At 43.7% G+C, this 12,579-nt stretch overlaps 1 protein-coding gene across 3 annotated transcripts in view; it reads left to right on the top strand.

The window, feature by feature from the left end:
* Window positions 1-12,353, top strand: part of SQOR (sulfide quinone oxidoreductase) — a 46,296-nt gene extending 33,943 nt beyond the window's left edge. Inside the window, exons 5-10 of one of the 3 annotated variants that reach the window (XM_032623343.1) lie at window positions 510-704; window positions 2,525-2,734; window positions 8,010-8,193; window positions 10,232-10,299; window positions 10,587-10,765; window positions 12,002-12,353. In XM_032623343.1, coding sequence (XP_032479234.1) covers window positions 510-704; window positions 2,525-2,734; window positions 8,010-8,193; window positions 10,232-10,299; window positions 10,587-10,765; window positions 12,002-12,059 — 894 coding nt within the window. In that variant the 3' untranslated portion in view covers window positions 12,060-12,353. The remainder of the gene's footprint in view (window positions 1-509; window positions 705-2,524; window positions 2,735-8,009; window positions 8,194-10,231; window positions 10,300-10,586; window positions 10,766-12,001) is intronic. The other 2 variants (XM_032623345.1, XM_032623344.1) reach the window with 2 other exon arrangements.
* Window positions 12,354-12,579: the final 226 nt, after the last annotated feature.

The raw sequence follows: 12,579 nt of genomic DNA, 5'->3' as shown, positions 1-12,579 counted from the left end.
AGGACTCAGGCTGGGTCTGTAGGGTTCCCAAGTCCACGCTTTTAATTTCCTGCCTTTGCGGCCTTTACCAAGAGCTGGGCCTGGTCCAGCCTGATACAGAGTAATTTAATTTTGTTAATCACTGACAGTATGGGTCTTGGTTCTGCCTGTTGTTCTTTTTCTCCCCAGTAAGGCAACGGGTTCTCCGAAAAGGAAGTAAGCCTGGCTTCTTGTCCTCAGTCTGATGGTAGGCAGAGATAGGTTCAAATCCTGGTCTCCAGGCCAGGGAGGCCGAGGGTTTCTGCCGGGCCAAGCCTGTTCTGTGCTTTGACAGGTGACTGCAGGCACCACAGCTCTGGGCTTAGCAGATCCCTCAGCCACCTGCCTGCTCCACTGTGTGTGAGTCCTGGGGCTAATGACTGTGCTGAAATACTTGAGAGGTTGTAGAAATGGCAGAGAACAAGGACTCTAAACGCAGGCTCCATCTGCACTTTTGTTAAATAATAATTTCTTTGTGTGCTTTGTTGCAGATCAAAGGCCTCCCTGAAGGTTTTGCCCATCCCCTAATAGGGTCCAATTATTCAGTTAGGACGGTAGAGAAGACATGGAAAGCTCTGCAGGACTTTAAGGAGGGCAATGCCATCTTTACCTTCCCTAATACCCCGGTGAAGTGCGCTGGAGCCCCGCAGAAGATCATGTATTTATCAGAGGCCTATTTCAGGAAGGTATGCTTCTTTTCCAGGGATAGAGACAAGGAGGGCAGAAGGGATTTCATTTTTTTTTTGCAGTACGCGGGCCTCTCACCGTTGTGGCCTCTCCCGCTGCGGAGCACAGGCTCCGGACGCGCAGGCTCAGCGGCCATGGCTCACGGGCCCAGCCGCTCCGCGGCATGTGGGATCTTCCCGGACCGGAGCACGAACCCGTGTCCCCGGCATCGGCCGGCGGACTCTCAACCACTGCGCCACCAGGGAAGCCTGGGATTTCATTTTTATCCATGTCAAAATACCTTTTTTGTTTTTAAATTTTTATTACATATGTACAAAATTATGTAATTGGAAATTTACAAAATAGAAGAAAAGGAAGAAGTCACTCATAATCCAATTGCTTTGGTATAGCTGCTGTCATCAATTTGACATGTACTTCCATTTTTTTTCCCATACATATTTTTTTTTAACATGGTTATAATCATACTGTACATACAAATTTATATGTATTATATGTTATTAAATAGTCTTTGTAATATACTTTTTAAAGTGTGTATAAAAGTCTACTGGTGAGATATGTTAGAGATTGTTTAAATATATCCGTGCATTTGCACAGTTAGCTGCACATCGTTCATGTTTGTACATGATAATATCCTCAGCTGCTCCCACTCAACTTCAGTGTTATGAATATATTTTGGCTCTTATTATATATTCTTGGATGTATGATAGGCAAACCGCCAACTCTAAAGACAAAAAATTGTTCACTTAGAACTTTGGACCTTAGTGGAAAGAGATGTTTGGGTGAGGATGCTTTCTCAGCGTTCCTCAAACACCTTCAGGTGTCCACAGCTCAGGTACACCTGATGAGAAGCTGTGGAGAAGCTGCTGTCGCCCTCCTGCCCATGTGTGGGATGTCACAGTTGGTTTACCAAAGCACGGTTTGACTTGAGACAGTGACAGGATTCAAAGCAGCCTCTGGTTCTGTAAAGGGACACGTGGGGAGGGGAAGGTGGGACTGAAGAGGTGTTGAATGTGTGCTTGGAGCCTGGCACTGGCAAGGCCTTCCCCTGGGTTATGTAAACCTGCCCCAACCCTGTGGGGTGGGCAGTTAAGGAACAGGTCCACCATCACCGCTGTTTCTAAGAAAAGGTCACTCCTGGGTCATGAGAATTCCAGGTTGGCACAGCCTTTTGAGGTTCTTACCCACCCATCTTCTTTCAAATAGTGTGATCCAGGTGAGCAAATCCTAAAAGGAGCTGAACAAAAGAAAAGAGTCGGAGGTTAGCTTTCTTCCCTCCTGGAATTCTCTTTGCATAACATCTCCCAAGTCTTAGATGGCCCGAGAGGAAGGTTCTCTTTCAGGTGCCTTAAGATCTTAGGCACTTGGGAGGATACCAGCCTCTCTGAAACATATGAACAATACTAGAGCGTACGAGCCAAGCGGACGGGAACTTTGTTTTGTTCACTTCTGTCCTCTCAGCACCTAGAACAGTACCGGGCCAACTCTAGGACCTCATTAAATGTTTACTGAGTGAATCAACAAATGAATATATGAATAAACAATCCAGTTCTATCTTCCCTTGGACTTGACTTTCATCTCTGGCCCTCTTTGAACAGAGTCCACCTCAACACCTGAATCAAGTTGCACTTAGTTGCTGTGTCACTGACAGAAAATGTGGAGGCAGTGGATTGGTCCACAGCTCACCCACCAGTGCACAATGATGGAGAAAGCTGGCGAGGTCTCTTCTGAGGGTTTTAAGTCTTGTCTAGGTTAAAAAAAAAAAAAAAAAGGGTGGCCGGAGTAATACTTTGATGTTGGTTGTTTCTGTTCTTTTTCTCAGACAGGGAAGCGATCCAAGGCCAATATCATTTTCAACACTTCTCTTGGAGCAATTTTTGGGGTCAAGAAGTATGCAGATGCCCTGCAGGAGATTATCCGGGAGAGGAACCTCACCGTTAACTACAAGCAGAACCTCATTGAAGTCCGAGCTGATAAACAAGAGGCTGTTTTTGAAAATCTGGACAAACCTGGAGAGACCCAAGTGATTTCAGTGAGTGTGGAGGTGAAGCTGTCAGCTGAGCAGTGCCATAGATGCAGGCGGCGCTGAGGCCCTCACTTCCTTGTCCGTCATCATCGTGTGCTTGGGAGGCTGGTTACAGTGAGCATATTAGGGTTGCAACAGGGGAGACGGTGGACCAAAATGGGTGGGGAAGAGAAAGAGATAAGAGGCTGTGTCTATGGGAGGTGAGGAGGGTTCATCTACCAGTACCAAGTGAATTTTTATGCTATTTTGTGTGTACTTCCTTGGCATTGAGTCACTTGAAGCTGCCAGAAATATTTTACAACTTCACTTATTGCCTAGAGTTTAAGAAAGGCTCCTTAAATGCAGGATTTGGTGATTGTCTCAAATTATGGTTTGTGAGAGTCAGCCCTGCCTGTGGGTAGTTCAAGAATGATGGGTATCTTTCAACGGTGGAAGGGGCTGTCTTTAAACATCTTTCACCTGTGCCTGAAAGGAAATGCTTAAAAGTCCTTGAAAGATCTGGTGGAGCCACATCCTGCTTGGAAAGATCTAGCCTTTGTATATGGACTTGGCTTCTATGTGTCTGTGTCTTCTTCTGTGAAGTGTGGGACTAGTACATTAAGAACAAGATGTAAAGCCATCTGGAGAAGATGCATGGAAGCATCATTTGTTTATTGTCATTCTGGCAAGAGCTGTTACTAATGAGGAAACAGTACATAGAGTCACAGTTTATTCATTCAGCATTTTTAGAGGAATGAAGGAGTCCCTAAAAGGAAATTTTGAAGTGAACCAAAGATGAATTTTGTAAACATCAAAACTTCACATGTTAAGCTTCCTAGTACAAACTCTTTTTAAAATGTATTTCACACATCTTTCCTTTCTTAAATGGCACGTAATGACTATCATTTAAAATGCTGCTAATGACTCAAGGTCATATTTTTTTAAAACTTTTAGTTAGAAATGATCTCAAACTTAGAGAAGTTGCAAAAATAAAAATTGTGCAAAGAAGACTGTATACAGACTTTACCTAGATTCACTTTATTATAGAGTTTTACTCATTGATTTCACTTTCTGTTTCTCTCTATATGTAAGTATAATGTAATGTAATATAATATATTTTCCCAAAGCATTTAAAGGTGAGTTATGTACATCGTACAACATGGTCCTTTACCCCTAAATATTTCACTGTAAATTTCCTAAGAGATAGGAGTATTCTCTTCCATAACCACAGTACAGTTATCAATTCAGTAAATTTAGCATGGATACAATATTTTAATCTATGAGTTACAGTCCGGTTTTGTTGATTGACAAGTAGCATTTGTAGTGCTATCCCCTCCAGGACAGAAGCTGGTATAATTGCCATGTCTCTTTAGCCTCTTTTAATCTGGAATGTTTCCACAGCCTTTCTTTGTCTTCCATGACACTGACATTATACAGCTCCCTCCCACCCCACTTTTATTTTTTTAATAGAATGTTCCTCATTTTGGGTTTGTTTATGTTTTCTTCTGATGAGTTTCAGGCTCTGCTTTTTGGACTGAAATACCGCATAAGTGGTGTGTCTTTCTAGGGCATAACATGGGAAAGCACACAGTGCTCATCTGCCCCTCGCTGAAGATGTTCATTTTGATCGCCAGTCAAGATATGGTCCACGGCTTCCCTGGTGGCGCAGTGGTTGAGAGTCCGCCTGCCGATGCAGGGGACACGGGTTCGTGCCCCGGTCTGGGAAAATCCCACATGCCGCGGAGCGGCTGGGCCCGTGAGCCATGGCCGCTGGGCCTGCGCGTCCAGAGCCTGTGCTCCGCAACGGGAGAGGCCACAACAGTGAGAGGCCCGCGTACCGCAAACAAACAAACAAACAAACAAAAAAACATATAAAAAGATATGGTCCAGTTTCTCCACTGTATAATTATTATTCTTTTTCTTCCTTGCTAATAATAAGGAGTTTGGTGGGGGTGAGGGGGGTGCAATTTCAGACCACGCAAACACCCTACTCAGTAAAGTTTCCCACTAGATTTAACATCCATTGATGATTTTTGCCTAATCCAGTCTTTACTATGATGGTTGCAAAATGATGTTCCAGTCCAGCATTCCCTCCACCTTTACTGGTAGACTCTTGGCATCCTGTCAGCAAAAGCCCTCTCTTCTCAATTAATTAATTAATTATTAGTATGAACTCATGAATTTCTGTTTTTTCCCCCAATGGTTTATAATTCATCCCTGTCCTTAATTATTTTGGTGCTCAAGTTGTCCCAGATTTGGTCAGTAGGAGCCCTTTCAGGATGGCTCCTATGTCGTTGTGACATGTCCCCATCATATTTTTGAGCACTTCCTTGCTTTCTGGTGTCACAGTATGTCTCAGGCTCATCTACTTGCCCCAGCTCAGGGTCATAATTTTGCATAGCTCTTGCAGATTTATGCTCTTAGGGCCTACTGGGTTGTTTAGAGCTAGTTATCACCTTACAAAAGAGTCTCAGACTACTCTGTTATTTGATATTGTGTGTGTCCGCTTTGTGGTTTTCCAGTTTTCTTTTTTCCTGCTGTCAGGTAGTTGTGGCTTTGGAAGGTCCCTCCAGCTTCAGCTCTTTTAAATTGCTATTTCTAATTTTTTATTGGCTGGGAAATGAGATAGCCAAACTCATTAAATTTTATGTAAAGTAAAAGCAAATAGGCTACGTGTGTGTGAGGGCCCACAGCATACTTTTATGAGCAAAGTGTATGAGCTTGAGTGCATGGACTTAATTTTGTTATTTGGGCCTTTTTACTTTGGTTCTCAGCTGTGCTGTGGATAGTTGAGGCTGCAGATAGGGACTTGCATAAATAAATGGTTATGGTTCTTCTAAAGGGTTTATAAGGAAAGAAGATTATTTGTGCCCTTTTGAAGTATAGGATTTTAGGTAAGATTTTCCCTCCAGACCCAACTCCACTGTTTAAAATATGAATTTCAAAAAATCGACCAAAAGTCTTTAGAGCAGTGGCTCTCAGCCCTGGCTGCACATTGCAATAACCTGGAGAGCTTTTAAAATGTGCTGATGCCTGGGTCTAACCCCCAGGGATTCTGGTTAATTGGTCTAGGGTGTGGACTGAGGATTGGGAATTTCAAAAGTACCCCTAATGATTCTCTTGTGTAACCAGGATTGGGCACCACTGCTGTAAAGAATTAAATGTACCCAAAAGCCTATAGTCTCTGATCCTTCATAGAGAGCTTGTGAACTGGTCCAAGTCTCCTATGTTTATAAATATCTAAACTTTTTTTTTTTTTTTTTTTTTTTGGCGGTACGCGGGCCTCTCACTGCTGTGGCCTCTCCCATTGCGGAGTACAGGCTTCGGATGTACAGGCTCAGCGGCCGTGGCTCACGGGCCCAGCCGCTCCGCGGCATGTGAGATCTTCCCGGACCGGGGCACGAGCCCGTGTCCCCTGCATCGGCAGGCAGACTCTCAACCACTGCGCCACCAGGGAAGTCCTAAACTTTTTTTATATCATGGAGTCCTAGAACTGATGAGATTTTGGAGATTGTCTAACATAGTGCATTTCCTTATAGATGAGGAAAGGAAAGGTGAAATCACTTTCTAAGTAATAGCATTTCATTTTTCATTGTAAACGAACCTGTTCCTTCAAGCCAGAGCTTCTAAGACTATCATCTACAGGTTTCATATGTCAGAATCACTAGGGGATTTTGTTAAAGTGCAGACTCCTGTTCTTCTCCCACACCTACTGGATTGGGATCTGGGGGTGGTGGGGCCCAGGAACCTGCATTTTCCACAAGTCTCCCAAATGCTGCTTATGAACATTAAAGTTTATATTCTCAATAGATGATTTATGTTAATGAAGGATAACCAAGTGATTTATCAGATTCAGTTTATGGAAATAATGGATAAAGAACAAGCTACAACTGAATGCTAATGTTAATTTTCAGCAAATCTATAATGCAAACCCCAGTAGTTCTTTTCTCAAGTAAAGCTTCATACCTTTATGATGATTATGTGGAACTATTTAACCTTCCTCCTAGAAAAGATGTATGAAATTCATGTGTATTTGTGAAATTCAAGCACAGTAACTTTAGTAAGGTTTAGTCCTCAGCTAAAAAATGTGGTCTGGTTAACTGCAGAGATACAGACATGGCCTTAATAATTTGGTGGATGACGGTTCTTGACCATTCCATCTGCTGTCCTGCAGACATGTGGTCAGTCTCCATGTAAATGAACAGACCCAGCCTCAGGGACCCAGGCCCCAGAAGAGCCACCCAGAGTACTTCGCAGAACACTGCCCATTTGCCCCACTCCTTCTACCTTAAGGTTGATTAAGCTTATAATTGTCTGAGAGTGGGAATAAATACAAGTCACCTTCCTAACTCCCTCTGCCGCCAATGACTGCCAGGCCCTGGTGAGGGGACAGAGCTCCTTATGGAAACCAGGGGTTGTTGACTATTACAAGGTTAGGATTGTCCTAAGATGCTAAAGTTTTCGCCGTAATGAAATGTTTTGTGAACATTTAAATCAATTTGATATTGCTAGATGGAGTTTATTAAATGAAAGGAATAAAAAGGATAAACTGCAAAATATCATGTAAACAAAAAAGAACATTACATAAACAAAAGAGTTAAATGAGCCATCAGAATTGACCAGGTTTGGTTAGTGCCCTATTGCCAAGGGTAACCCTGATACAGGTTTTTGGAAAAAAAATCCGCCCTGCCTCCCACATGGTTCAATAAACCCAACACTGAATCAGACCCCTCCTTCTTCAAAGTGCTAGCCAATATTCTTGCCACCTTTATTTCACCTTAAATTGGCGTTTTGATGGTTTCCTTTATGTATTTTGAGTGTTGGCCCACATTTGGGAATGGTGCCCACTTATGAGCTCCTAACATGGCCTTTACAAGTTTCAGGTGCTCTGAGAACCTCTTTGCAGAATAAAACTGAAGTACCAGACTTTTACAAGTCGACAGATGAGGGTCAGGGCGAGAGCAACTGAGATACAGCCCCTGCTTTGTTTTAGTAATAAATAGAAACATCAATGAGTTCTTTCAAAATGTTAGTGAGGTTCACTCCAGTATTTCGGATTCCCCCATGCCTACTGCCCAAGGGATCACGTGCCCTCTGTACAGGGAGACCATGTCAGTTATTTTATCACCACATTCGCACGGGAGCGTGTAAAATCTCGGAGTGGGTGTGGATCAGTAATGAGCACTTACAGTGCTCCGTGCAGCCGTAGTACAGTGTGTGGGTTAGGGAGTTAGGACGGGAGCTTGTGGGGCTATAGAAGTAACAGAAGAAACTCACATTTGGATGCTCTCCCTTTTCGCAGTATGAAATGCTTCACGTTACTCCACCAATGAGCCCACCAGATGTCCTCAAGACAAGTCCTGTGGCTGATGCTGCCGGCTGGGTGGACGTGGATAAAGACACTCTGCAGCACAAGCGGTACCCAAACGTGTTTGGGATCGGGGACTGCACCAACCTGCCGACGTCAAAGACCGCTGCTGCTGTAGGTAAGACCACGAGTTGTGTTTCTTCCCCACTCGACGTGATGTCATCCTCAGGCACCGTCATAACGAAAACAAAAGTTGGGCACAAGTGGCATTTCATTATGTGCTAATGATATTAATGAAGATAGATTTCATTCTCTTCATTAATCATGAAGAAACTTTTGTGGCCTAAAAATGACTTTGGCCTCCCCAACACAGAAGCAAGTTGTCCGTGAACCTAGTGTTGTGTAAAGAAGAAAGTATCTGTTGAGTGCTTAGCACCAGAGTAGCACGACCTCATCTGCCTTTTCTCTGTCAGAGGGGTGGTTTTCAGGGGAGGGGGCATTAGAGAGAGAGAGGTACCGCTTTTCCAGCTCTCTAGAATTCTGTTACTTCTCATACTGCCGTGCTCTCATCCCTGGCCTTCTTTGCCCCCGATGCCGGGCAGGGTGGCTATTTTTCTTCTGCCTGAAACACCGTAAAACTAGGGAAGCATTTGTTTCCCCAGAAAACACATACAAGTCAATGAAAGCTTGCAGAGCAGAAAATTGCACTAAGACAGTGGAGATACAGTGGAGAGTGCCCTGATTGGTACATGATTAAGGCCTCAGCCTGGGAAACTAAATTCTTCACGTCGATGTTCTGCTCTAGCAGTGATGGAGGGAATTGCCTTTTAGATTCTGTTTTCTGTAGACAGGGACTGTCTTCTTTAGATGCTATGAAACACGGACCTCCCTGCTGACAGGTATGGGAGCGTTTTGTGTGAATTACACACCTGCCAAACATGTGTTACTTCTGCTTGACTATGTCAACCTAAGAAAGACTTTCTAGGAAATCCATTGAATGTATTTTTCATTATTATTATTACTATTTTAAAATTTATTTTTGGCTGCATTGGGTCTTCGTTGCTGTGCGTGGGCTTTCTCTAGTTGCGGCGAGCCAGGACTACTCTTTGTCGCGGTGCATTGTGGTGCGCGGGCTTCTCATTGCGGTGGCTTCTCATTGCAGGGCGTGGGCTCTAGGTGCGCGGGCTTCAGTAGTTGTGGCACGTGGGCTCAGTAGTTGTGGCGCACGGGCTTAGTTGCTCCGCGGCATGTGGGGTCTTCCTGGACCAGGACTTGAACCCGTGTTCCTTGCATTGGCAGGTGGATTCTTAACCACTGCGCCACCAGGGAAACCCGTCTTTTTCATTATTAACAGTAATTTTCCCCCAACTTTTCATTTCAAAAATCTCAAATCTATGAAGAATTTGAAAGTACAGTGAATACCCATATACCCTTCAGGTATTAACCAGTTATTAATATTTTGTGACTAACATAATAATTAACCAATAAATTAATATTTTGCTTGATCACTATGTACATTTTTTGGTTGAGTCATTAGAAAGTAAGTTTTGACATCCTGATACTTCACCCTCAAACACTTCAACCTCTATCTCCTAAGAAAAAGCACTTTCTCCTCTATACTCACAAGACCATTATCATATCCAAGAAACTGAACATTGTATTATAAAATCATCAATACAATCCAGTTTGAATTTCTCCATTTTCCCTAAAAATGTCCTTTATAGCTTTCCCCGCCCCCCGGCCCCAATTCCCCTTAAATTCATGAGCCAGTCAAAGGCCACACTCTGTATTGGTTGTCATGTCTCTTTGGTTTTCTTTAATCTAGAAGCCTCTGACTATTTTTTTTTTTTTTTTTTTTTTTTTTTACTTTCATGACGTTGGCATTTTTGAAGAGTCCAGGCCAGTTATCTTGTAGAATATCCCACAATGTAGAACCTTCTAGTAGTTTTTGATGATCAGATTCAGATCATACATTTCGGCAAGACTTCCACAGTGAGGCTGTGTACCTCCCACTGTGTCACCTCAGGAGCCCCTCATGTTAGTTTGTCTTGTCCCTGGTGAAGCTAGATTTCATCACTGGGTTAAGAGTTGTGCTCTAGTTACAGTCTAGAGGGATGGGGTCTTCTTAACATGTTCACATTAAAGTTATTTACAAATTAGTTTTCATGGAAAATCTAGATGCTTATGTTTTTCTGACTTCTCCATTTCTCATGTAGCTGCCCAGTCAGGAATACTTGACAGAACAATTGCTCTGATTATGAAGAATCAAACACCAGTGAAGAAGGTTTGTACGCCTTGTAAGAATCACTGTCTCAATTTACCATCTTCCGTTCTGCATGAAAACAGTGTTTTCCCACAATTTTGCCACTTCTTTAATTTCTCTAATATGGGCACTTCAGTTTTTGCCTTTAGTGTATTATATAATTTCTATTTTTTCACTGTACAAAAAATTAGAATATACAAAAAAAGAAAAAAATTACAACTGCTCAGAGTAAACAATAAATTCTAAAGTATCTACATAGCACCCGTGAAAGAAGCCACTTTCCAACTCTGTCTCATGGCCAATTTCAGTATGATGGCTACACGTCGTGTCCACTGGTGACTGGCTACAACCATGTTATTCTCGCGGAATTTGACTACAACGCTCAGCCCCTGGAAACCTTCCCCTTTGACCAGAGCAAAGAGAGGCTTTCCATGTACCTCATGAAGGCTGACGTGATGCCGTTCCTGTATTGGAATGTGATGCTAAGGTCAGTGCATTGCCTGGGGGAGAGGTACAGCTGTTAGCAGATCGCACTGACTTGTGCAGGGCGGTTGTTTCCAAAAGGCCTTCCAGCTTCAGGAGATATGACCCCGAGCAGGACTGTCGAAAGGGAACCATCTTGCTGTGCCAGGTCTCATAGATTAGTGATGGCCGCCTGAGAAGGGTTCTGAAGCCTCGGCCAGATGTGGTGGGAAAGAGGCTGCCCTGCGTGAGGGAAGGGAGCCCTAGCACAGCTACCACCCACAGGGGATGCAGCCTGTTGTCTCCATTATTGGCAGTGACCGAGTCTTCTGTCTTCCAGTTTCTGGTTCTCTCTTGCTGCTGGATAAATAATAGTAATCATCATAGTAAGTCACTTTGACATGTCAAGTACTTTATCATCTGCTACCTTGCTTTTGTTTTTATTATGTTATAGGACAAAGAAAACATAGCGATTAAGAGCATAAGCTTTGGAGTCTGACCTTTGTTTGAATCACGCGTCTGCCATTTACTAGCTGTGTGTCCTAGGGCCAGTTGCTTAAACTCTCTGTGTTTTAAGTTTCTCATCTGCAAAATGAAAGTAACATTGTCTTCCTCGCAGGATGGGGAAGAATGAGACAATACCTAAAGAGACAGCTACACAGTAGGCATTCAAGTAGTAAACAGAGTACCAAACTTAATAATTCCTCATTTTCTGTTGCAAAAAAAAATGATCTCATTTGACTTTCCTAACCCCTTTAAGAAAAGTAAGTCAGAATATCGATACCAGTGTTTTTCAGCCAGGGGTGGTTTTGCTCCCCAGGGGACGTTTGACAACATCTGGAGATACATTCTGTTGTCACAACTGGAGGGGATGCTACTGGCATCTAGTGAGCAGAGGCCTAGGATGCTGCTGAACCGGACAGCCTGCACCACAGAGAAGTATCTGGTCCAAAATGTCAGTAGGGCCGAGGCTGAGAAACCCTGACCTATACTTAATTCACGAGCAGGTGAAGGTAGAAGGGATTGCAGTGTGCATGTAGTAGGGGCTTTGTTTGGCTGAACCGAGTCAGCGTGTTCAGGCTCACATAGCAAGTCAGTGTCAAAGCCAGGACTTGTCCCCTCCTAGTCCTGGGATCTTTCTACTTCGCTGTCAGTCTTGCTGTATGGCCTGATAAGTGTTTTGTGTGAGCAGCCGCCAGGCTGGCCGAAGTCACCCCCATCTTTTCCGACGCAAAGAACTTTTCTGTGTCATTTCTTACAGGGGTTACTGGGGAGGACCAGCCTTTCTGCGGAAGTTGTTCCATCTGGGTAGGAGCTGAGGATGGCTCAGCTTCTGGATGGCTTGGAGGGATGGCCATCCATCCTTGGATGGCTCCTGGACCAAAATCACAGCCACTGATTGACCGCGAGCAGCATGAAGAACTCAAAATCTAACCCCGTAAAGCATTTACTGCTGGATGATGGTGACCAGATGCCTCCCTTTTCAGTCCCTCTGGACAGCCACCATGCAGGCTGCCCAGGGTGAGTTTGATTCTTTGGAAATACGCAAATGAAAGAACAGACTTCTATTTTTTAAATAAAAGCTTGCCATTGATTGACATTCTGTGAGAAAATTCTATCTTGACTAGTGGAATGAAAAGTTACGGCCCTGGGGAGGAAAAGATGGTGGTGGTGGGTTAGCTTACCTGTTATCTACTTCGAGTATTCAACTGATAGCAGGCCTAATTTCTCCAGAGCCTGTTTGGATTTACAGAAAACAAGAGTCATTCCAGGGAGAATAGTATTTCAAACAGTGTCTGTGAAAGCCTCAAAGACGTGCGGCCTAGAACTGGTGCTGCG

The sequence above is a fragment of the Phocoena sinus genome, chromosome 2, assembly GCF_008692025.1.
Source record: "Phocoena sinus isolate mPhoSin1 chromosome 2, mPhoSin1.pri, whole genome shotgun sequence".
Lineage (NCBI taxonomy): Eukaryota > Metazoa > Chordata > Mammalia > Artiodactyla > Phocoenidae > Phocoena > Phocoena sinus.
Note: the sequence above shows the minus strand (reverse complement) of the source record. Positions and strands in the feature narration are given on the sequence as shown.